The sequence below is a fragment of the Temnothorax longispinosus genome, chromosome 8 (assembly GCF_030848805.1).
Source record: "Temnothorax longispinosus isolate EJ_2023e chromosome 8, Tlon_JGU_v1, whole genome shotgun sequence".
NCBI lineage: Eukaryota > Metazoa > Arthropoda > Insecta > Hymenoptera > Formicidae > Temnothorax > Temnothorax longispinosus.
In genome coordinates this window covers 8,770,309-8,796,441 of record NC_092365.1, presented here as the reverse complement: position 1 = coordinate 8,796,441, position 26,133 = coordinate 8,770,309, and the positions used below count along the sequence as shown (strand labels likewise).

The following is a 26,133-nucleotide window of genomic DNA, read 5'->3' as shown; positions in this document are numbered from 1 at the left end:
AGGAAAAGCGGACAGCCTAGGATCAGTCAAAGATCTCATATTGAAAAGGAAAAGAAAAGAGTTAGAGGAAGAAGCGGCTAGGGCAGCAGAGAAAGACATTCTCGACAAATTTAACGAAACGAGAAGGACCAACAGATCACCGCCAGCGAAGATAAAAAAAGGAGAAGAGGATAAAGGAAGGATGGCGACAGAGGATCTATTAAAAGAGATATTGAGGAAAATGGAAGAACATGAGGAGGAGAGGAAAAAAGACAAAGAAGAAATAAAAAACGAAATAAAAAACGAAATAAAGGGAGTAAGGGAGAAATGGAAGAGAAGGGAGGAAATATGGGAAAGGCAGAGAAAGGCGCTAGAAGAAAAAGTAAAGATAATGGAGGAGAAGATAGAAAAATTAGAGATGAAGGGCGCAGAGGAGAATGAAGGCAGGGAGTTGATAGGGAAAATCAAGGAAATAGAAAAAAGTGTGGAGATGACGGAAAGAAGAAGGAGAAAAAATAACATAATCGTGAAGGAGGAGAAGGTAAGAAACGTTAAAGAGAGAAAAGAGAATTTTGAAAAGTTGATGGAAGAACTAAATATTATCTGTAATATTTTATAGGAATCATAGAAGAAATACAAGAAATAGGATACGGGGACTACAAAATGAGACTCTTGAAATGCAAAAACTGGGATGCTAAAAGAGACATCATGAAGAAAAAGAAGGAACAAGGAAGGAAATATGGAAGCTTTCTGGATGACGATCTCACCAAACAGGAAAGACAAATACAAACAGAGATAAGAAAGATAGCAAGGGAGAAGAGAGAGAAAGGAAAAAGAGTGACAATTGGTTATCAAAAGATGTGGGAGGACAACAAGGAATGGAGATGGAACGAAAGCAAAGGCAGATTGGAGGAGAGGGAAGACTTTCATAGGTCATAACGAAGAGAATGAAAACAAAGAATTCGAGGAGGATGGGGAAGGTAAAAGGGAGGAGGGAGAGAGAGTAGCAGGAAGTGAATCCAGGTTGAGGAAGACGTAGACATAAAGGAAGGAGAGGGAGAAAGAGGGGTGAGGGAAGAGACGAAGGTGGTATTCTGGAATGTAGCGGGAATAATAAATAAAGATAGGGACTTTTGGGAGGGGGTAAAGAAATGGGATGTGATTATTATGATGGAGACATGGATGGATAAGAAAGGATGGGAGAAGATGGAAGAGAAACTACCAAAGGAATTTGGTTGGAGAGTACAAATAGCGAATAGGAGGAATAAGAAAGGTAGAGCATGCGGAAGAATGCTAGTAGGTATAAGAAAAGGGTTAGAAGAAATAAAGAAGGGTAGAGGGAGGGAAGAGGAGGAAAATAGGGTCGAAGTCAAGCTAAGAATAGGAGAGGAAATATGGAAAATAATAGGAATATATGTAAACAAAGACATTGATAAAAAGTTAGAAGGTTTGAATGATTGCATAGAGAAGGGAAAAATAGGAGTAAGGACCATAATAGGAGGTAACTTTAATGCGAGAACGGGAGATGAGGGAGGAAGGGAAGAGGAAGATGAAGAAAGTGGGAAAGAAAGAGGGAGAAAATTTAAAGATAAGAAGGTGAACAAGGATGGTAGGACGCTACTAGAATTTATAGAAGAAAGAGGATTTATGATTTTAAATGGTGGCACGAAGGGAGACGAGGAAGTAGAATACACATACACGGGAGGAAAGGGTGAAACAGTTATAGACTATATTATAGGTGATGAGGATAGCAGAGAAAAAATAGAAAAACTAGAAATAGGGGATAGAGTAAAATCAGACCATCACCCTCTAATACTGTGGATAAGAGGCGGAGCGAAGAGAACACAGAGAGGGAAAAAGATAGAAAGGACAAGAAGAAGAGGAATATGGAGCGAAGAAAGAAGAAAACACTTCGTTGAGAGGTTAGGAAAGATAGGAGGAAACAGAAAGTTGCAGGAGGAGATAGGTGTCGAAGATAAGAGGAATACTAAAGGAGAATGAAAAGGGGGAGGTCAGGGGAGCTAATAAGAACAAAAGAGGATGGTGGGATGAAGAATGCAAGGAGAAAAAGAAAGAAGCGAGGGCAGAACTAAGAAAGTGGAGAAAGGGGAAAAGGGGAGGTAGAAAGATATAGAGAAAGGAAGAGGAAATACAGAGAAGTATGTGAAAGAAAGAAAAAGGAAGAGAAGGAAAGGATGATTACAGAGATAGGAGAGACGAGATCGGAAAGTAAGGTATGGGAACTGATAGGTAGAGTAAGGAAAAGAAGGAAAAGGATAAACGAAGACATAGGGCTGGAAGAGTGGAAAAAATACTTCATGGAACTAATGGGAGGCGTGGAGAACAGGGTAGTGAAAGGAGAAGGAGGGAGGGACAGACAAGACGAGGAAGAGATAGAGTTAGAGGAGGTGAGAAACGTAATAAAGAAACTAAAAACAGGAAAGGCAATAGGCAAGGACGGAATCCCGAATGAAGTATGGAAATATGGAGGAGAAGAGATGGTGAGGTGAGCCTGGGAAATATGTAAACGGGTATGGAGAGGAGAAGGCTGGCCGGAACAGTGGAAGGAGGGTGAGATAATACCTTTAGTGAAGAAAGGAGAAGGAAAAGAGGTAAAGGACTACAAAGGGATAACGATCATGCCCTCAATGTATAAGATATACACGGCGGTATTAGCAGAAAGGATAAGGAATGAAGTAGAAATGAAGAACTTGATTCCCGATAACCAAGCAGGATTTAGAAAAGGAATGGGGACGATGGACCAGATATTTACGCTAAACTATTTGATAAACAGACACCTAGGAAAGGAGAAAGGGAAGATGACAGTTCTATTCGTAGATCTCAAGGCGGCGTTTGACTCAGTAGATAAAGAAGTTCTAATTAAGGCAATGAAAGAGAGAGGAGTAAGGCAAGGACTGATAGATAGGGTGAAGGAAGTCTTGAGAGAAACAAAAAGCAATGTAAGAAGGGGAGAAGAAAAAGGGGACTCATTCTGGATGGCGAAGGGATTAAGACAGGGCTGCCCGTTAAGCCCGATACTGTTTAACTTACTAATTGCAGACATAGAGGATCACATGAGGAAGGGCGGATGGGAGGGTGTGAGTGTAAAAGGGGAGAAGATATACACCCTAATGTATGCAGATGACATAGCAGTACTAGCGGAGGAGGAACAGGACATGAGATCCATGATAAGCAAGCTTGAGGGATACCTAGACAGGAAAGGCCTAACGCTGAGTACGGAGACGACAAAGATAATGAGATTTAGAAAAGGAGGAGGGAGGAAGAAGAAATATGACTGGAGATGAAAGGGAAAGAAATTAGAAGAGGTTAAAGAATTCAAATATCTGGGGTACACGCTGATGGCGAATGGAAGGCAGGAGGCACATATCAGAGAAAGAAGAAGGAAGGCAGCAAGAGTAATGAGGGAAGTGTGGGGAATAGGTAAAAGGATGTGAAAAAAGGACTGTAAAAGAAGGATCTGGCTGTATGATACACTGATATGGACGGTGATGGGATACGGGGCAGAAATATGGGGGTGGAAGGAAAGGAGGGAGGTAGAAGGGATACACGAGAGATACCTCAGATGGACACTCGGGATAAACTGGAGGACCCCAGGGTACATGGTCAGGATGAACTAGAAAGGGAAAAAATGGGAGCCAGAGCAAGCAAGAGAGCATGGAAATTCGAAAGAAAACTGGAAGAAGGTAAAGGAGGAAAAATAGCAAAGAAATGTTTGGAAGAAATGAAAGAAAGATGGAAGAAGGAAAGGATAATAGGAAGATGGGAGCAGGAGAGAAAGGATTACTGGGAAGGTATCAGTGTAGAAATGGGAGGGGAGGAGGGACTGACGGAGGAGGCACTAGAACACAAGGAGAAATCGAAGCAAAGACAAGAAAGAATGGGAAAGATTATGGAATCGAAATACAACAGGTGGTATAAGCTAATAAGGAAGGATGGGATACCGGATTATCTAAAGAAGGGCTGGGAGGAGGCAAGATAGAACAAAATTGCAAGGTTTAGATTGGGCAACGAGATCAGGGAGGGACTATACTGGGGAAAAGAGGAAGACAAAAAATGCAGGATATGTGAGAGGAAGGAGGAGACGTGGGAACATGTCTGGGAAGAGTGTTCGAGATGGGAAGATTGGGAGGGAGAGAGCTGGCAAGACGTGGTGGGGAAGATAATGAGTGAAAAGGAAGAGGGGGAGGAATGGATGAAAGCGATAGAGGAGATGAGGAGTGGGGGGGAGGAAGGAAAAAGAGGTTGAGAAATAGATGGCTAAGAAAATTTATTGGAAGCAAGAAGAAAGGAAGGAAGTAGGATGAAAGTAAAAATAGACGAAGACAAGTCGGTGGAAGAAAGAATCAAAGAAGGAAAGGAAAGGGAAATGAGAAGGGAAAGGAAAGAGGAGGAAAACGAGAGAAAAGAGGAGTTGACAGAAGAAGACATCGTGAAGAAAATAGAGGATAAACTGCTGATGGGATCGGACGAAGCGGACCGGGGGAAGGGATACACGTTATGATTTTTATGTTTTTATGTTTCTATGTTATCTTGATGTGAAGCCGTCAGGAACGGGATATTTGTGAGTTTGTACAGGGTTGGGTACGTCCCTACAAAACGCCGAGTTTGTAAAGGTTTGGGAACGTTCCTCAAAAACGCCCTTTAAGGCCCCTTTGGGGTAAATAAAGTACCTTTCGTAACCGTAACATTATATTTTCTCGCACGAATTTTGATTTTGCATAAAACAGAATGATGAATATCAATTAAAATAAATATTCGGGAATTTTATATTTATTATTTATACTGTTAAAAAAACCGGTGCCAAAATTTGTCTAATTTTTTGATAATTTTGAAAAGAGAAAATGAAATGGAAGAATATATAGTTAAACAAAATTTTATATAGTTCAACCAAGAAAAAAATTGTGCAAATTAGAAATTTGCACTTGGCTTCCTCATAGAGGAAGTCAGGAAGTGATGTCTTAAGATGCTAATACGGCCCTCTGATTGGCTGATGACGCCTTAAGACTATACTTAAGACGATCTTGGATATAAGACCCGACTATAAATACCTTAAGAATTATATATGAAAGCCTTAAAGAATTATATATGAAATAAAAATAGAAAAGACTGAAGAATATAATAAAAATAAAAAATTTTGGTAAACTTGGTTATTTTTTTAACAGAAATCGCTAACTCCTTTATTATTAACAATTTTTATTAATTCTGTTATATTCTTCAGTCTTTTCTACCGCTATTTCATATACAATTCGTTGAGATTTGGATGATCAGTTCTGGAGTTGTAGAAATTTCTGTAAATTTGGCACAGACATACATACATACATACATACATACATACACACATACCGACATTTTTTTAATGCAATATTTTGACGTTTTAGAACACTCTGAACATATTGACATTAAAAACTCAAAAAACAATCTTTTCTTTGGTTTTTTCTACCCTTATTTTATATATAATTTTTTTAAATTTGGTTGATTAGAGCCAACTTTACACGCAATCAAAGGTTCATATACGAATTTACGAAAACAAAGCTTCCTCTATGAGGAAGCAAAATCGGTTTCCAGAAAATCGGTAGCAAAATATTATACACTTTATGGCACTCCCCGGGAAATTCTACCCCTATTTCATGTACCCTTGGTAAAAATTCGGTCCACTAACGAATGAGTAGTTCGCGGTCAGACAGACAGACATACAGACGACGGTACTTATATATATAGATAGTTTGTATTTTGATACTCATTCTTATTACGATCTAACATTATTTGAACAAAAATACATTCAAAAACGATACCCTCTGGAACAAAATAATATAATATTTGAAAAAGTAACCAGCAGCCAGATCTTGCGTCATGTGGAATATTTGCAGCAGCATTTGCAGTATCAATAGCATTGGGAGAAAATCCTTTAAATAAAAAATATTTAACAGATATGCCAAAAATGCGTAGACATTGTCTGAGAATCATAGAAGAGAAAATATTATTACCCTTCCCGGAAGAATAAAAACGGTATTATAAAAATACATTCTGCGCGGAGCGCAGTGATTATTATGAAAATGCATTCTGCGCAGAGCGCAGTAAAATTGTGAAAATGCATTCTGCGCGGAGCGCAGTGATTATTATGAAAATGCATTCTGCGCTAGGTGCAATAATTATTATGAAAATGCATTCTGCGTTAAACGCAGTATATAATAAAATGTATCTATTATAATCAGTTTAAATAACGAACAGAAATCAATAAAAAATATGCTCCGTTCAACAACCTGCATTATATTATTTTTTAGTGGACTAGGCCTACAGGGAAAACCACTTAAAAAAAAAACGCATCAACAATAGTATCTAAGTACCTCATGGGTGACGAGGAAATCTATTGTCGGGATTTTACAAACATAGGTTAATTTTAAACTTTAGTTTACTCACTATTTATTTCTTTCTAAGGGGAACAGTTAGAACATCTCAAGTCTCAATAATTAAGAATTCAAAAAATGATGTTTTAGGACAATAAAAAAGTGTGCAAGTAAAAACTTGCACATTGCTTTTTCATAGCTTTTAACTGTGCAAGTAGAAACTTGCACATTGTTTTCTCATAGTTTTTAAGTGTGCAAGTAGAAACTTGCACATTGCTTCCTCATAGTTTTTAAGTGTGCAAGTCGAAACTTGCACATTGCTTCCTCATGGTTTTTAAGTGTGCAAGTAGAAACTTGAACATTGTATTCTCATAGTTTTTAAGTGTGCCAGTAGAAACTTGCACATTGCTTTCTCATAATTTTTAAGTGTGCAAGTCGAAACTTGCACATTGTTTTTAAGTGTGCAAGCAGAAATTTGCACAGTGCTTCCTTAGTAGAAACCTTTGCTCACAGTTTTGGCTTCCTCTATGAAGAAGCCAAAACAAATAAATATTAATAAAATTATACATTGAATAAAATAGAAGCTTCCTCATAGAGGAGCTTTGTGAGCAAAGGTTTCTACTAAGGAAGCACTATGCAAATTTCTACTTGCACACTTAAAAACAATGTGCAAGTTTCGACCTGCACACTTAAAAACTATGATAAAGCAATGTCCAAGTTTCTACTTGCACACTTAAAAACTAAGAGAAAGCAATGTGCAAGTTTCTACTGGCACACTTAAAAACTATGAGAATACAATGTTCAAGTTTCTACTTGCACACTTAAAAACCATGAGGAAGCAATGTGCAAGTTTCGACTTGCACACTTAAAAACTATGAGGAAGCAATGTGCAAGTTTCTACTTGCACACTTAAAAACTATGAGAAAGCAATGTGCAAGTTTCTACTTGCACAATTAAAAACTACAAAGAAGCAATGTGCAAGTTTCTACTTGCACACTTTAAAGCTATGAGGAAGCAATGTGCAAGTTTCTACTTGCACACTTTTATTTTTAACTGTGGATCAGGTCCTTTTTCTTAAAATGGCATCATATATCATCTCCAATTATTTTCCTGTGGAAAAAAAGCACAAATAATAATAATAATATAATAATAAAAATAATAATAATTATTACATTTGTATTTCAATGGCACTTCTTTGCTAGGTACAATGATATGATGTAATGATAGCCTTAATCTTCAGTCTTTTTTATTTTTTTATTGAAAAAAGAAAGATTTAAATAAAAATAATAAACAATAATATACTCACACGACACTCACACGACAATAGGCTAACGTTCAAACTGTCATCAAAACGTACGACACACTCCGCGATGACAGCCCCTCACGGGATGAAACAAGCCACGGCGCAACGGCAATCAATCGAGAGAAAACCAATCGGCATCGCGGAAAAAAGGCAACAATAACCGCGATACATTCGAGTATCGATTTTTCACGCCTTTTTTAGAGAGGGACTGGCACACACGCGCGCTAACGCGCGCGCTTCACGTCCAAACTTTTTCCGTTCCATTTACCTTAAAACACTCGTCCCACATCACCATTTCTCTCCGTTAAGGTGGTCCTTTTGTGAGAACAAGTATTAGATAGGTACCTAAATTTGATATATGTTAAATATACAGTAATAAGGGCATAAAGACATGTGTACGAAAAATCAAGTGAAGTTACCGACACTTTACAAGAAATAAGTCATTCTAAATATGCGTTCGCGGAGCGTGCCATTGTCATTCTATCCTTGTTTACATCTAATGAACGAGAAAGATAGAATGATGCAAATCGCCACGGCCGAGGTTTTCAACGAATAATACATGTACTTAGCGATCAGATGAATACATTATTCATGTCTTAAAATATTCCCTGAAGTTTCCGGATTTCGTACATACCTTGAAAATAAGGGCTTGCCGAATGTTTTGCTTTGATATATGAGGTTAAATAAGTAGTAGATCCAATCGCATATTGCTTTACTCGTACTGTCATGCCTGACCTTGCAACCGACGCCTAAAGGTTCGTCGACTACACCGACACCTCTCGAACTAATTCTGAAGGCGAAAGCAGCCGCACAGATGCAGTCGAGGCAGGAGAAGACGCAGAAAGGAGACGGAGCCAAAACCAAGGCGGAGCTAAAACACCCAGACTCCCGCATCACACATCCACTCCAAATCCTGATCACCCTGAAAATAAACTTGATATCAGTGCCGAATCTGCGACTACAATCGTAGTAGATAGCAGCGAGTCTGACAAGCAAGATGATCAGCTGAACGAGCAGAGCCAGACGACTCCGGAGGAGGATGCCGAGCCAACCGACTCGCAGACTTTGCCAGCATAGGTCGGTACCTGAAACATGCGATAGTTCATAAGATAAAGTCAGATTTGACAAAAATATATATCTTCTATACTTAGAATATAAGTAAAACTTTTTCAAAGAAAGTATATTAGCGAGTGACATATAAAGTAGTCATATTTTAATAAATAATATTTTATTCGTTTATCTTATATAAATCGTATTGTTTGAATAAATATTCATTTGTATGATGACAAGTAGAGTCATAAAATAGCGCGAGGCACATACAAACGATCTTATTCTGAGTTTTCACAATTTTTGTGATAATTTTAATTAACGGGCTAATTAACGTAATAATAACATAGAGTGATTGGATTTCACACGTAGAACATGCCCTCATACTTTAATTTCGATAAATAAGCCGTTTTCCAGTTTGGCAACACGCGGCTGGAAACTTTAACTGGTAGGCAACACGCCGCCAGAAACTTTAACTCAGTAGTTCATACGAACTTTGCCGATTATTATAAACATTACTTATTATCGTTTTAATTAGTTTTGTTGGAGTCTATAAAAACTACCCATATGATATTTTCGATTAATTTTGCTTTATTTCACTTTTGGCAACACGCCGCCAGCAACTTTAATTTGTCAGTTCATATGAACTTTGCCAATGATCGTGCGAATTGATTGCGAATAGTTTCAATGGTTTAGTTAAAGTCTACAAAGACTGCCCATGTAATGTATTTGCTCAGATACACCTTAATTCCATTTAGGCAACACGCCGCCAGAAACTTTAATTCAGCCGATCAGATCAACTTCGTTAATTATCGTGCGAATTGAGTGCGACTAGTCTCAATAACTTTGTAAGAGTCTAAATAAACTGCTCATAAGATAGATTTGATAAAATACATAGTATTTCCATTTTGGCAACACGTCGCCAGAGACTTTAACTTAGTCGTTCAGATGAACTTTTTAATTGACAGTCCTAATAACTTTTAATCAGTCTTAAAATGATTGTAGCGACTCTTAAAAGTCAACCATGTGATAATATTTCTAAATTTTACATTATTTCTCAAACATGCAAATTAGTGGTGAAAATTGAGAGCAACCCTTATGATGCTTAGTTGACCATGGATATGAGTCTCAATGATTGCAAACACTGTTATTCTGAGGTGCTTTTCTCAATTTTCTTATTTTTCCAAAGTCAAGGTCATTTTCATTTAATTGCCGACATTTTTACGTTCTAAACGATAAAATATCATCTTTTAAGACTGAATAGAAATACACGTAGCGTTAGATCGTTACTTTTTATTTTATTTTACCTGAAATTCCGGAAAAGGAAAAAACTTTGATTATTTTATTATTTTAACGTCATTGATACGTTTATTATACTTACCGGGATACTTACCTGACGAATCCTGTTGATCCTAGAATGCCTGGATGAAACCTGTAAATAAAAAGAGAATTAATGAATGATAACGCGATATCAGATGCGATAAATGTTAATGAGAAGGGAAAAACCGTACTCGATGTAAAATGCATGTGTGATATTGCGTGATCGAAAGGAAAAAGGAAACGGGATTCATAGAGTCATATATTTTATTAAAAACATTTTATTTAACCAAAAAGGTAATCTGAAAACATGTAGTCGCATGAAATAATATTTTGTCGTAGTTTTCCGTTACGCGAACGTCGGCATTTGCCTTTGACGTAATCCGACACCAAAGTTGTTTACTTCTCGAGAGATTTCCGAGAATCCAGGTGAACGAGTCGACTACATGATAGAGCGAGATAGTTAGAGAAGCGATCTGACTGCTCATTGGCCACTGGAGAGATGGTGGGAATGAACAGCCAAACAGAGTATATAAGGGAGAAAATTTTCAGATCGAGGTTCTTTCCCGAAAGATCGGCGAGATTGATGTTCTATCTCTAAGAGACATTCTCTGCCAGTTTGATCTTAGCGTGTAAATCGAAAATCGAAGCATTATCTTTTGCATAAAAGTAACTTTCGATCCATCGTAATTGGGAAAGATTAGTTCGCGTGAACGCGTACTTATATATATCATTGTACAAAGCGAGCGATAGTTACGCGGCACACCATGTCAGATATTCCGACTCGTATCGTGGGATAGACCCGGCAGTGGCATTGTCGTTAGCCTCATTTCAGCGTACCTTGTACCGAAAGTTTAAATACATCTCGTTATTGTTAATACAATACGAATTACAATTCATTAAAACATTCCTCTCCTAATAACCGGATATATAAGCATCTTACGCGACGCGAAAGCGAGTGCGGATCCAGAGGACGAGCCATCGACGTAAAGATAGCCATCTTGGAAGGAAGGAAGCCTAATAGCCTATTGTCATTATTCTTGACGGCCCTAAACGTTCTTTGTCAGCGTTTAAAACACAGTGGCGACCGTATAATTTCATTACAAGTAAGTTTATTCCAGTTCAAGACCACAAGTTCGGTCACAATCTAACCTAAATCGAGTCCAACCGCACTACTATTGTGATATTTGTTTAATTAGTAAATAATTAAATACGATTAAATCGTGCGTGTAAAATCATGTTATATTATTATAATTATTGGGATGTTGTGTAATGCTTGTCACTATGTTTGTTTTCAATTACCTCATGACGGACTGTTACTTGACTAGCTGGGTCCGCGAAAGGACCACCTTAAAATGTATTCCCTTTCTCATCCACTGTACTAATGTGTTTTTTCATTCGCCACCTCTCGTTTCTTTTTTTCTCTCCGCTCACTTCACATATCTGTCTCTCCCATATTTTGTTTTCTTCTTTCTTTTTACTTCTCGCATAAGACTTATCACACTTCGCTTCCTCGGCTCTCATTTTTTTTTTTTTTCCTTACACTTCACATTTGTTATCCCCCCCCTCTGCTTTTACTTCTCTCATTCTTCCTTTTTCTTCACTAATTATCTCTTCTTCCATTTTTTCAATATTTCCACTACCACCTCTAATTTTCTTTATTTTTTACTTCATTTACTGAAAGATAATCTATCACATACTCGTCCTTTGTTACTAATTTTTCTTATTTTTTCCTTTATTTATCGAAAGATAATAATCTATTACATATTCGTTCTTCGTTCTCATCTTTCTTTTTTCCACCTTACTCTTCACATTCTTTATTCCACTATACCTCCCCTTTGCTTTTCCTTCTCCCGCTCTCCCTTTTTCTTCACTATCTTCTTCCATTTTTTTAATCTTTTCCACCGCCATCCTTTTTTTTATTTTTACCATCCCTAATATTTTGTTTTTATTTATATTTATATTTATCTGTTTATTTATTTATTTACTTATTTTTCTTTATTTTTTTGTTTTTCTTTATTTCTTTATTTATCGAACTCGTCAGTAGTTGAAGAGACTATACATCGGAGCTCAGGTACCTCCGGGGGGAAGCGGGGCGGGCCGCGCGCACGCGGGGGGAACGCCATAAGAGATGGGCGAGGGGGTCGAGGGAAAGGGTATAGGTTCATCGGAGAAGGGGAACTGCGGGGGGAAAATTCCCCACGCGATTTACTAGTAACTGGACAAGTTTTTATCGCTGTCCAATCAGATTTGAGAACAAACTCGAGGCTGTCCAATCAGATGACAATATTTTGCAGTAACCTGAATGATGTAAATTCCCTAGGCGGGTGATGGGGAATTTCGCGCCGCAACGTTGGCACCGGGATGAAGGGTGGGGGATCGTCGAACGCGGACGCTCCGAGGGGGCGCTCGGATCGGCGGATCCGCGTTATCGACCGCGTTATTGGTCGCGCGCGGAAATCCGGCCCGATTCGTCACCGCGTTATCGATCGCGTTATCGGTCGCGGCGGAAATCCGCCCCGATTCGTCACCGCGTTGTCGACCGCGTTATCGACCGCGCGCGGAAATCGCGCGTCCCGCTCCACCAATCGCGGCGCGAGAGAGAGAACGTTCGCGCGCGAGGATGAGGCTTCTCAAGAAAGAGAGACGCGAGTACTATCTTGGTCCGACCCGATTCGCGCGTCATCGCGATTATATTTTTTTGCGCTCGCGCGCGTTTGGACTCGTTCGAGGTCGCTCTTGTCAGTTCCTCCTTTTGTGGCGGATGTCCCCTTCCCGGAAGGGCGTATCCCGGTAGGTACATCCTCCGTTGAGATAACAAACGAGTATAAATTGAATTGGCGCGACAGAGTAAAGCGCATTGGAACGGGATAAGTTACTGTTGTTTTTTTCTTTTTAACGCGACATGAGCGACGAGTACGTAGAACTTTGCAAACCGGTGTTCAATCCTAAAATCAGGAAACCGATCGTGAAAATCAGCGAACCGCTCATGAGGAATTGTTGCAGATCGGATTTGTGGAGAGTCGACGTAACGAGATATCTGATTCGTCGGGAAATCGGAATCGTCGATCGCCAATCGAACCGGAGGTTTTTCTATTGTCATATATATTTGAAAAGAGTAGAGGATGGTAGAGAGGACGGTGGAAAATTGAACGTGCCATATATATTTGACAAGAATAGAGGATGGTAGAGAGGACGGTGGAGAATTTAACGTCTAATTGATTTAGACGCGTTAGCGGCGCTATTGCGGTATTAGTGATGCGTACTCGCGAATGAACGATCACCATTATCTCTCGTCCGAGGATTCGGACGACGAACTGCGCTGTCGCAAGCCCATGCCCAAGTTTTCATCCAATTCGGACGACGAATTGACGAGAGTCGAAACACCGTTGTCGTCACACGCGTGTGCGTGGTGAAGGAGGACGCGCGATGGAATCTGGCTACCCATCATCTGCGGAGAGAGATCGGAGAGCAAACTACTCGCGAGCGAGCGTGGATAGAGACGACAGCGGCAAACTCCCTTAGGGCGAACGATTATATGCGCTGCCTACCGCTCGAGTATTATCTTTATTTTGAGACGGTGGATGGAGGAGAGAGGATACGTCGGATTCAAACCACCAGGTCTCGTCGTCTTTTCGATCAAGTGAAATTCAACGTTCCCGACGGTGGAGGACCCTTCTGGATGCGATGCGGAAACAGTGCGACGAGTTGCTCGCCGCGGACGTTCGCGACGCGGACGGGTACCGCGCGTGGAGACGACGATGCGACGAGTGTCTCCGGCTCTTGCGAGAGAGGTGTCGAGTCAAACGCTCTGGAAAGCGGGAAAAGACGGGAGCCGTGACTGCTCTGGTGGCTCTAATAGCGCGATTGGAAGGTTCGAGGGAGGATCTGCGTCGACGATTCGAACGCGCCGTAGGTGCCGGTTTGGACGGTGGAGGCGGCGGTAGCAGCGTCGACAGAGGATTTTCGTGGGTCGAGATCGATACGGCGTTCCAAAGTCGCGTACTAATCAGCGCTGTGACGAACTCAACGTACATCGAACCCGCGCAATTTCTCGACGATGCGAAGGGCACCGTGCTTGAAAAAGTGCGGGATAATATGACCAGGCACGGGTGTTTGAAGGTCAATGTCATATTCAATGGGGAATTCGTAGCGGACGTTAAGACTGATGTGAAGAGTATCGCTACGCGGAACGAACAGCTCCTCCCAGGGTCCGATCTGGACGAGTGGTACGATAGGCACGTGCGCGACGCGATTCTAGCGGCGTTAGACGAATTTCAGGAACGCGACAGCGGATGGGCGTTGTCGCGAATACTGAACCTATTGGTGAACGTGAACAAGTGTAATCCCATGCGCGTGGGATGCTGGATGAAGATACCGCTAGGTATAAGAGTTAAAAAGGCGGTCAACGTGCTGTCGGAGAATGACACGTGTTTCGCGCGTGCGGTGGTCGCGGCTCTGTATCCCGCCAAGCACAACGCGGAACGATGCGGCTCGTATCCCGATTACGCGACGGTGCTGAATCTCGACGGGATCAAGTTTCCCATAGATCTTAAACAGATCGGAAAGTTCGAACGTCAGAACAACGTGTCGATCAACGTATTTACAACTCGGGAAGGAATTGAAAAAAAGATTAGGTTCGGACGGGGCGCCGACGACAACGCGATCGTCCCTCTGCGGTTAACCGACTATAAGAGGGATAGACACGTTGACACGCGGTGTCAACAGGGGCCATTTCGCCTGGATAAAAAATCTGGCGCAATTGTTGAGTTCGCAATTGACCGTAAGCCGGTGTGCAAAGTACGTTTGCGATCGGTAAGTAAAAAATCCGGAAAAACAGGGAAACGACGCGATGTTATTTTACATATACACATAGTAATCGCACGCACGTTATTTCGCAGAGGTCTACACTATTTCTATACGCAAGAAAAGTTGACCGCTCACAGCGTCGACTGCGGCCGAATGAACAACTGCGCCATCGTTTTTCCGACCGAGGACGACAAGTGGCTGTCGTTCGACAATCACGACAGAAAGGAGCGACTCCCCTTCGTGGTGTACGCGGATCTAGAGTGTCTTCTCGAACACCGGGAGAGGGAGAATGCCGAAGGGAGCGCAAGAACGGAAAGATACGCCTATCAGCGTCACGTACCGTTCAGCCTGGGCTACTATCTGTGCTGCACCTACGACGATACCGTATCTACGTACGGATATCGTCGCGGCGAGGACTGCGTTTCGTGGTTTGTGAACGAGCTTCGCGTTCTCGCACGTCACGCTAAGATTAAATTCTCCACTAATATATCGATGGTAGAACTTACGGAGGACGAGAAACTCGAATTTCAGCGCGCGACGCATTGTCACGTGTGCCAGAAAGCGTTCCAACCCGAGTAGAAGCGCATGCGAGATCACTGTAATCTAAACAGACGCTACAGAGGTCCGGCGCATTCTCGTTGTAATCTGAATTACAGAAACGTGTACGTAATTCCCGTGTTCTTCCACAATCTGTCAGGTTACGACGCGCACTTTGTCATCGAAAAAATCGCGAACGATTTTGAATGTGGGGTCGATCTCCTACCGCTTACAAAGGAAAATTACATATCTTTCTCGAAGACCGTTAGAGAGACGCAAACGGACGGAAGTTGGAATCGATTCGTGAAGCTTCGATTCGTAGACTCGTATAAATTTTTAGCCGCGAGTATCGAAACCTTGGCGTCCTATCTGGACAAGGACAAGCTGAGAATAACGCGCTCGGAGCACGCGGATTTGAGCACGGAGAATCTCGATCTGCTCACTCGCAAAGGAGTATTTCCGTACGAGTACGTCGACAGCGTGGACAAACTGCGGGAGACCGAGCTTCCGCCGCGCGAGGTCTTTTACAGCTCCCTGACCGACGAGACAGCGAGCGAGAGAGACTACGAGCACGCGACGAGGGTTTGGCGACGTTTTCGCGTGCGAGATCTCGGCGAGTACAGTGATCTGTATCTCAAGACCGACGTGCTTCTTTTGGCGGATATATTTGAAAATTTTCGGGACGCGTGTTCAGCGAGTTATGGGCTTGATCCCGCGCATTATTACACGTTGCCAGGGTACACGTGGGACGCCATGCTGAGGTACACCGGCGTGCGTTTCGAACTGCTCACCGACATCGACATGGCGATGTTCGTGGAACGCGGAATACGCGGCGGCCTCAGTCAATGTTCGCTCAGGTACGCGCGATCCAACAACAGGCACGTACCGACGTACGACTCGTCCCAGCCCACTACGTATCTCATGTATTACGACGTGAACAATCTGTACGGCTGGGCTATGTGCCAATCGCTACCGTACGCGAAGTGGCTCGACGACCCTGAGAATTTTGACGTGACGACCGTGCCGACGGACAGCGACGTCGGTTACATTCTGGAAGTGGATCTCGAGTATCCGCGGGACCTGCACGACGCCCACGCGGACCTGCCGCTGTGCCCGACGCGCGATAAACCGCCCGGTAAGTGGCAGGAGAAACTGCTCGCTACTCTCTACGACAAATCGCGCTACGTGACGCACTATCGAAACCTGCAGCAATGTCTGCGACTCGGTTTGCGTCTGACGCGCGTTTGTCGAGTGCTGCGATTCGCCCAGTCACCGTGGCTTCGCGGGTACATCGAGCTGAACACGACGTTCAGGACGCGCGCGAGCAACGAGTTCCAACGGAATTTGTACAAACTGATGAACAATGCCGTCTTCGGCAAAACAATGGAGAACGTGCGTGATCACGTGGACGTGCGTCTCGTGACGCGATGGGACGGGAGGTACGGCGCGGAGGCGTTGATCGGTAGGCCGAACTTTCACAGCAGGAGCGTCTTCTCGGAGAATCTGGTGGCGATCGAGCTGCGGAAGCTCAAGGTAAAATTCAACAAGCCGGTCTACTTAGGTATGTCTATTCTCGAGATATCCAAGACACGTCTCTACGAGTTTCACTACGACTACATGGTGCCGTTGTATGGTAACCGGTGTCGAATTGCTTACACGGATACCGATAGTCTGATCTATTCGCTGGAGTGCGAAGACGCGTACGAGCTTATGAGACGCAACATAGACAGGTTCGACACGAGCGATTACGCGGAGAATAACGCGCACGGTATGCCGCGCGTCAACAAGAAGGTGTCCGGTCTGATGAAGGACGAGAACAACGGCGCGATCATGACGGAGTTCGTGGGTCTCAGAGCGAAGATGTACACTTACAAGGTATTCGGACGCGACGACACCAGGAGAATAAAGGGTGTTAAAAGGAACGTAGTCGCGAAAAAGATCACGTTCGAGGATTACGTGGCGTGTCTGCGAAACGCGCGCGAGCTGAAGACGCGCCAGTCGTGCATACGCTCGACGTTGCACGAGGTTTACACAGTGTCGGAGCAAAAACTAGCTCTCAGTCCGCTCGACGATAAGCGATACGTGACGTTGGACAGCGAGAAAACGCTTCCGTGGGGACATTACGGAATACCGCTGTAAAAAGAAACAATATTATAGGCTTTCTAAAATTGTTTTATTGTACAAAATTAATAACACGTAAGAAACAAACCAATAAATGTGTAAACTTTTATTAATAATAAAGTACATTACGTTGCGCGTGTCCACAAATGTCTAATTATTTTCTGTTGCAACACAGACGCCTTATCTATCCACGAATTGTGCGAACTGTCCATTCCTAGCCACTTCACGTACGCTCGATTGCCGCGCTTACGCAGGACTTTTTCCATGAGATAGACGTCGGGATTGGAGACGCGTAGCAACTCGTGTTCGTAGAATCCTCCGGCTATCGCTTCTCCGCGAATGTCTTTCAGCAGATACGTAACAGGATTGGTCCTTTGTACTTTGGCTATGCGAAAGATCTCTGTGGTCCAATTGGGAGTGTAGCCTTTTTCGAAGATCGTTTTGAATTTGCTCACGCGCACCGGATCGTCGACTCGAAATCTCGCCGGCGCGGCAATCTTCGCGCGACTGTACACCGTGCGCAGCTGTTTTTCGGCGACGGCAGGCGTCACGTCCACCGGACGCATTCCGATCGTTCTGTGTCTGCGACGATTGTAATTCGACAAGAGGCGCGGCAGCGAACCTATCCACCTGTACGATCCCTGGAGCGTGAAGAGCTTCCACATGTCGTTTTTCAACGTGCGATTGAATCTCTCCACCACCGAAGCTTTCATCACCGAATACGTGGAGTAGTGATTCACCTTGTGCGCGTCGAAGACTGTGCGCGCGTCGGCGTTGTAGAATTCCTTTTCTTTGTCCGTTTGCAGATTCCTAGAGTGTCGCGCGTCATCGCGAAAGATCTTTCGAAGAGCCGTCGTGACCTCCTTTCCGCTCTTACTCTTGAGCGGGATCGTCCAGGCGTACTTGCTCAGCACATCGATGACCGTCAAAATGTAATTGTGGCCGGCGTTTTCGCGCGAATAGGGACGCATTTCGACCACGTCGGCCTGCCACAGGTCGTCGTAACCGCGCACCACGACGCGGCGGCGTGGAAAGTTTTTTCGCGCCGGTGCGTGCAATTCCTCCACGAGTCTTCGTTTTTCCACGCTCATTGTTTAAGAAGCTGTAAAACAGTCTTAATTGCGATGATTTCAACCTCGTGCTTATCTACGGTACTTTTCACAACAACAAACTCTTCTTTTATCGCATCACTTAAAGTCTTTCTGAGCTCCGCGATCGCTCCTTCGACGTAGCTCATGTTCGTCGCGTCGGTGCCTACCTCCGGCGCGGCCACGCGTCGTATCTTGCGCTCCGACACGTCGTAGGAATTTTCACGCAAGAGAAGCGCATCGTTTCGCAACGTCGCGATTTCGTCTCTTACACCTTGGTTCGCGTTTGTCACGATGACGCCTTTGAACTCTCGATCGACGGTGTTCTTGTTCTCGATCTCTTCGATCACGGCACTCTTGAACCGTTCGATCGCGTCCTCTACGTAACTCTTGTTCGTCGCGTCGGTACCGATATCCGGCGCGGCCACGCGTCGTATCTTGCGCTCCGACGCGTCGTAGGAATCCTCGTTCAAACGGAGCGCGTCGTTCTTCCTAATCTCATCGGTCACGACGCTCTTGAGCTGCCCGATCGCGCCCTCTACGTAGCTCTTGTTCGTCGCGTCGGTGCCGAACTCCGTCGCGGCTACCCCTCGTATCTTGCGTTCCCCCGCGTGGTAAAAGCCCTGACTTAAACGGAGCGCGTCGTTCTTCAGCGTCGCGATTCCGCCTTTCAATGTCGCGTCGTTCTTTTTGATCTCTTCGATCACGACGCTCTTGAGCTGCCCGATCGCGCCCTCTACGTAGCTCTTGTTCGTCGCGTCGGTGCCGATCTCCGGCGCGGCTACCCGCCGTATCCGGCGCTCCCTCGCGTCGTAAGAGTCCCGATTGGAGAGGAGCGCGTCGTTCTTCACCGCCGCTATCTCGCCTTTCAATTCTTTGGTTGCGCTTCTCTTCGATCGTTCGATCGCGTCCTCGACGAAGCTCTTGTTCGTCGCGTCGGTGTCGATCTCCGGCGCGGCCACCCGCCGTATCTTGCGCTCCATCGCGTCGTAGAAATCTTCGCTCATGAAGAGCGCGTTGTTGCGCGCGTAATTGCGCAGGGACTCGATCGACGAGCGTAATCTCACCGTGGACGCACCGTCGATTCCGTCACCGTTGCTCCAATTTGTCAGAGACATGCCGAACTTGTTCACGGACATCGCGGAGGCGCGGGAGAGCGCGCGATTCGTACTGCCGTCGCGATCGACGCGACCGATCAATTTATGACAAAACCGGCCTCGCGAAGTTCCTCGATTATCGACAGGATTTCGTTGTCGTGAGCGTTGTAGCCAGCCCGACGAGAGGCGTCTAGCAGTCGAAGTCGATCGACCAGCTCGTTGGGATCGTCCCAGTGAACGTAATCGATCGCGTTGTCGGTCAGTCGCATGGCCGACAGTAGCCCGGCACCTTTCGTAGTTCCAACTCTGTGAGACAGGTTTACGAGCGGCGCTATTATATTTTTGTATTACGGTCCCTTGTTACTCTTGACGGGATTGTCGGCTTTGCTGCCACGTTTGTGAGCGCTGGTGGAGAAAAGTATACTCCTGTACGTTAGTTTATCCTTGTCCGTGTAGATTTTAGCGTCGGGTTTTCCCATAAAAATCAACTCGTACAGGCCGCGCGTGCCCTTGTACCGTACACCGTCGATGACCATGGAGTCATCCGCGTTCACGTCGAATCGCTTGTTACCCAGCATCGTGCCTTTCTCGCCGAAATGCACTCCGTAAACAGTGTCGATCTCCTTGTTTTTGTCACCGCCCAGAAGAGCCCCCAAGTATTCCCGCCCTAACGGTCCTAGTTGGCTATTCAGAGCGTCACGACCTTCCGCCGTACTCAAAGATTTCCTGACGGACTTCTCCAACGTGGAAGGTGGAGTCGTCGTCTCCGAGACGATTTCGCGTTCTCTGAGCAAAAACTGGACCGAATCGGCGCGGATTGGCGTAGAGCTCATCACGGCCGTTGTCGCGGGAGCCGAACTCAGCCGTGCTAGACGCGACTCTTTTTTTTCCGCTGTCGTGGTTGTCCTGATTGGCGTGAATACGTCGTCGTTGTCCTCCCCGTAATCGCGCTCCAGGTCGGCGCCAGCATCGTCGTCGTCGCCGTTCTCGCTATCCTTCTTCGCTCTTTTCGTCGCTTTCACTTTTCTCGCGAGCGTATGACTACCGCCACCGTCGTCGTCGTCGTCAATCTTGCCCGGTTTTTTACCCCTACGTTCCACGTTATCGGCGAGCCGTTTCAGAGGTTTGACGATAGGTTCGTACCTCTTTTCCAGAGCGATCTCGCTCACCATTTTTCGGCCCTGAGAGCGGCGTACTTCCTGCGAATCGAAGCGCGCGTTTTGGCTATTTCTCGCGCGGTATTCTCTCCCGCGATCGCGCTCATACTCGCGTCGTTCGGCGAAGCGTACTGATCGGCTCTACAGCACGGCGAAGTCGTGGAACCCCCGTCTGTACCGTCCACCTCGCAACGCGCTGTCCTTGTCTATCACGGCGAAACCGTAGGTGCGTCGCCAACACTCGCGACAAAAGGCGCGAAACTCGTCGTACGACATATCGATGTTCACGTGATCGTCGTACATGTGTCGCAGATTGGTGCCGTCCTGCCTGAACAGGATCAACAGATTTGCGTTATCGCGCACGAGATGTTTCGGTATTTTGGCGTACGTCTGACAGAGGTAGAAGCAATCGATATTCGAATGTCGACCCATAGAAAAGTACTCCCTCATTCTGTCCTGCTTGTCGCAGGCCACATCATCAAAGACGAAGACCGAGTCGGGAAGCGCCTCGTCGGGCGGAACGACGTCGCGATTGTCGGCAAACACGTGATAGGTTCTCGTCCATAGGCTCGAACAATCGTTCGAGATATCGATACTTCGGTTGTTGCAGAGATTTCGAGTACACGTATACGTTCTCGAAACGAAGACCGTGCGGCTGTTCCAGCAGACTTACCAGAACGTTTGTCTTACCCCAGTTAGAGGGATCGCAGATGATGCAACGTACGACGTTCGGTAAAAAAGGACCGTGTCTGCGCGATTTTCCGCTTCCTCCCTCGGTCACGCCCTACCTTGTCAGCGTTTTGCGATCCGCATTCGAGACTCCTATCGTCACCGACTGTCGCACGAATCGCATTGTGCCTTTTCTTTCTCTCTCTCGGTTTTTTCCTCAAGCGCGCGCTCGTTCGCGATGAGCTCCCGAGCGCCGGGGTAGGGAGAGCGGAGCACGGACGTCGTTTTGTTTCGTCGCGCGTGCGCAGACGCTTCGCGCGTAGGTATAAGTAGCGCGAGCGTGTCGCTGTATCCGTAGAAATTCGATCTAAGAAGCAACGAATCGTTCGCGCGCATCGGTGATTGAGATGTTTCCCATGATACTGACGGACAGGCGCGATATTCTCGATTTGACCGCCGAGGAGCTGGAATTCGTTCCGAAGATCGTTCTGTTGCGTAAATTTGGAGAATATGTGCACTTGGTGTGGGACCGTTTGCCCGAAAATATAAAAGCGGATCTCGAGGTGCAGAGATATCGCTCGTCTATGGAACATTACAATCGTCCGTGGCAGCGAACGCACATAAACGGTCCACCGCCGCTCGTCAAGGATTGCTACGAGTGCAACCGCGCGCTCACTCCAAACGGTGAGTCGTCGAAACGTTTCCGTTTGAATTAAAAAAGAGGAAAAAAAACCCTCTCGCAACCGCGACCGAATGCGCGGCGCTGGTCTACTCAATCGCGCGATAAACGCTCTTCCTTTCGAGCTGCATATACCCGGCTATCAGTTTTGCGGACCCGGTACGCGTCTAGCGAAGAGACTAGCGCGCGGCGATAAAGGCATCAATCCGTTGGACGCGGCGTGCCGCGAGCACGACGTCGCGTATTCGCAAACCGGCGAGCTCGCCGAACGACACGTCGCCGATTGATTGCTCGCCGAAAGGGCGCGCGAGCGCGTCACCGCGAAGGACTCGACGGTCAGTGAGAGACTCGCCGCGGCGGCCGTATGGGCGGCTATGAAGGTGAAGACGAAACTAGGCATGGGTATAGAAAGGAAAAGAGGAAAAAAGAGGAAAGGAACGGGATCGAGCGGGAAGAACACGAGGACAAGGAGAAAGAGGCGGAGGATACTTCCGACAGCGAAACGCGGTGGCTTCTTGCCCTTCCTACCGATGTTGGGCGCGTTCGGTTCTTTGATCGGTAGCGCGGCTGGCGTGGCTAAAGCGGTGAGCGCCGGCAAAGCGGCGCAAAGGCAACTCGAGGAAGTGCAGCGATACAATCGCGCGATGGAGGGTCGCGGGTTGTACCTCGCGCCGTATAAGAAGCGCGGAGATAACGCAAGGAAAGTCGCCGAAAAAAAAATTTCGCGAAAGAAGACGACGTTAGCGGCGACGTCGGATCTGCCGCCGTACGGTGTCACGACGAACGAGCAGCTCGATCGATCGGCGCGTCGCCTACGCATACCGTTCTTCCGCGGGGTATTCATGCGCGACGCTCTGCCGACGAGGGTACGACACGCGGAGTGCGGCATCGTGAATCTCGACGACGCGGCGGGTCCGGGCACGCATTGGGTCGCTTACGCGAAGAAAGGGAACGCGGCGATCTACTTCGACGCGTTCGGAAATCTTCGTCCGCCGAGGGATCTCGCGCGATATCTCGGCGGTGACGGCGAGAGCGCGATCGTGACGTACAATCGTCGCGCGTTTCAGACGTTCGAGCAGAGAATCTGCGGACAGCTGTGCCTGCGATTTCTTCGCGAGATCGATTGGGGGAGTGGCGGAAGATCGACGTTCTCCCGCGATGTCGCTGACGCTCACGTTAACCGGAACCAGCAGCGTTCTCGCGGCGAGTCATTTTCCCGCTTTGGATCTGAGCGACGGCGAGTACGAGCTGGGTTTGGCGACTTTTGAGACGTACAACTCGATACCGAACGTTACGCCGGCGAACAATCGATTCTACTTCGGCGAGGACGACCGGAAGATCGTCGTTCCGGAAGGGTCGTACGAGCTGCGAGCCGTGAGCAGATATCTGCGCGCCGCTCTTCTTCATCGCGAACGTCGCGCCCGCGAGAGAGAGAAAAAGAAAGAAAAGAGAGAAAAACTGCAGGCCGATGGCGCTGGACGGGTAAAAGAAAAAACCGAACGGAGAAGGATGACGACGAGGATGATAACGACGGTTATCGCATATACGAGGACGAAGACGACGACGACGACAACGACGACGACGACGACGACGACGACGGTTATGGCATATACGAAAACGACGGTAAGAACGACGACGATGACGGTGGTGGGAGAACGATACTCGCTCTTCGCGCCAACGAGAATACCATGAGGAGCGAGATTAAATGCGCCTACAGAGTGAATTTTACAAAACCTAACAACATCGGTTCTCTTTTGGGTTTCTCGCGCGATCGTATCCTGAAACCGAACAAATGGTACGTTTCCGACGGACCCGTTGACGTCATGACCGTGAACATAATTCGCATCGAATGCAGCATCACCACGGGAGCGTACAGCAACGGACGCTCGGTGCACGCGATACACGAATTCGCGCCAAAAGTTCCACCGGGATATAAACTGTCGGAGACTCCGACGCAGATCATTTACCTCCCGATCGTTGTGCGAAACGTCACCAATATCACGGTGCGAATCGTGGATCAGAACGATCGATTGATCGACTTTTGCGGCGAGGAGATAACGATTAGACTGCACGTACGTCGTCGCCGCGGTTAGTGTGTGTGTGCGCGTATCTCCGCGATTTGAGGAGAGAGAGCGAGAGGGATGCTCGTTCTGAACGGATCGAGCGCGAATTGTACGAACGAGCGAGCTAGCCCGTTCTACGACGAAATCGAAAGCGTAAGGAAGAGAAGAGGCGGTGGTGGTGAAGGAGGAAGAAAAGCCGTTCTCAGCAACGCCAACGTCAGGTTCCTACGATCGCTGGGTTTCGCCGTGAGAAACGCTTCGCCGCCGCGTCGTTTCCACATTGACGAAAGAAAAGACCATGGCCGACATTCTGAGTATCGGCGGTGAGCCGATCTTCGACGAGCGCATCGTCGGAATCGAGACTCACATGTATAACCCGTACGTCAACACGACGTTCGGGCACAACGACGAGATACGAATACCCATACAGCAGCAGGATCTGTATACACTGCCGTGCGACAGTTTCCTGTACGTCGAGGGACGACTCTATGACGACGCCGGCGGCGCGGCGACGTCGGAAGCGAGGGACGATCAAAGGCAATACGCGAAATTGGTCAACAACTGCATCGCGTTTATGTTCGACGAGATTCGATACGAACTCGACGGCGTGAAGATCGACCAGTGTAGAAACGTCGGAATAACCAGCACGATAAAGAACGTGTCGCTGACCGCCGAACGAGCCAGGAGACTGCAGAACGCCGGATGGTGTTATCCGACGAACGAATCGAATCTGAACAGCCCATCCCGTCAATTCAACTTTTACGCCTTTGAATATTTTCTTGGGTTTTTGCGAGGACTACAAATGCGTGGTGATAAACGCGCGATACGAGCTTATCCTGATACGCTCTCGTAGCGACCACAACTGCGTCGTAGATCCGAAGAAAATCGTACCGAGAGATCCGGCCAAGGATCCTAAAATTACACTACTAAAAGTACAATGGCGTATGCCGCACGTGGCGTTAAACGACGTGACTAAACTGTCGCTATTGCGAACGTTGGAGAGCGGACGATTTCTGAGCGCGGGCTTTCGCTCTTGGGACCTGTACGAATTTCCCCTGCTGCAGAGCACGACCAAGCATTCGTGGGCCGTGAAAGCCGCGCCGCAGTTGGAGAAGCCGCGATACGTCATATTCGCGCTGCAGACCGGACGGCGAAACGAATTTACGGAGGTTCGATCATTGCGCGCTCGCCAACGTGAAATTGTATCTCAACTCGGAATTCTATCCCTACGACGACGTGAACGCGGATTTCGAGAGCGACAAGTTTGCCGTGCTGTACGAGATGTGCGCGAAATTTCGAGGAGCGTACTACGGGGACAGTCGCGACGACGCGCTCTTCTCCCCGCGCGAATTCGCGCGTGTAGCTCCGCTCGTGGTGATCGATTATTCCCGCCAAAACGAAGCGGTGAAGAGCACCACCGTGGACGTGCGCATCGAATTCGAATGCAAGGAAAACGTTCCGCCGAAGACCACCGCCTTTTGTCTCATCGTTCACGATCGCGTCATCGAGGTCCACTGACCAACGTGGTGCGCAAAATTATCTAACGGAAAGATGCGATTGTGGGACACCACATCCCGGAAATGGGAGATATATAAATACGGGGATCCTTCGATCGTTCCTCAGATCCCGTTAAGAATGAGCAGCTTGAGTGTGAATTGTTCGACGCGCACCGACTCAATGGCCGCAGCTGCAACGACGACGACGATCTTCGTCGACCTGCAGGGATTTGTGGTGAACGACAGATTTGTCGCGAAGGAGGTGGCCGTGCTCCGAAGCGAGACGCGCGAACTCGCGCATCACGTGTTTCGCGCGCCGATGGCGTGGGACCTTCTCACGAGCGCCGAGAAAGCGAGGGCTAACTGGCTGATGGCGAACCATCACGGCCTCCGTTGGAAAGACGGG

The 26,133-nt window shown here is 46.5% G+C and overlaps 2 protein-coding genes across 2 annotated transcripts; both read left to right on the top strand.

Moving 5' to 3' along the window:
* Positions 1-13,698: 13,698 nt before the first annotated feature.
* Positions 13,699-17,496, top strand: LOC139818242 (uncharacterized). Its single transcript, XM_071786859.1, has 4 exons — positions 13,699-14,648; positions 14,740-14,826; positions 14,913-15,395; positions 15,477-17,496. Exons 1-4 carry the CDS (start codon positions 13,699-13,701, stop codon positions 17,494-17,496), a joined length of 3,540 nt encoding a protein of 1,179 aa, XP_071642960.1.
* Positions 17,497-24,529: 7,033 nt separating this feature from the next.
* Positions 24,530-25,749, top strand: LOC139818241 (uncharacterized). The gene is made up of 3 exons (XM_071786858.1): positions 24,530-25,014; positions 25,085-25,312; positions 25,374-25,749. The coding sequence occupies exons 1-3, from the start codon at positions 24,530-24,532 to the stop codon at positions 25,747-25,749; spliced, it is 1,089 nt and encodes a 362-aa protein (XP_071642959.1).
* The last annotated feature ends 384 nt before the right edge of the window (positions 25,750-26,133 follow it).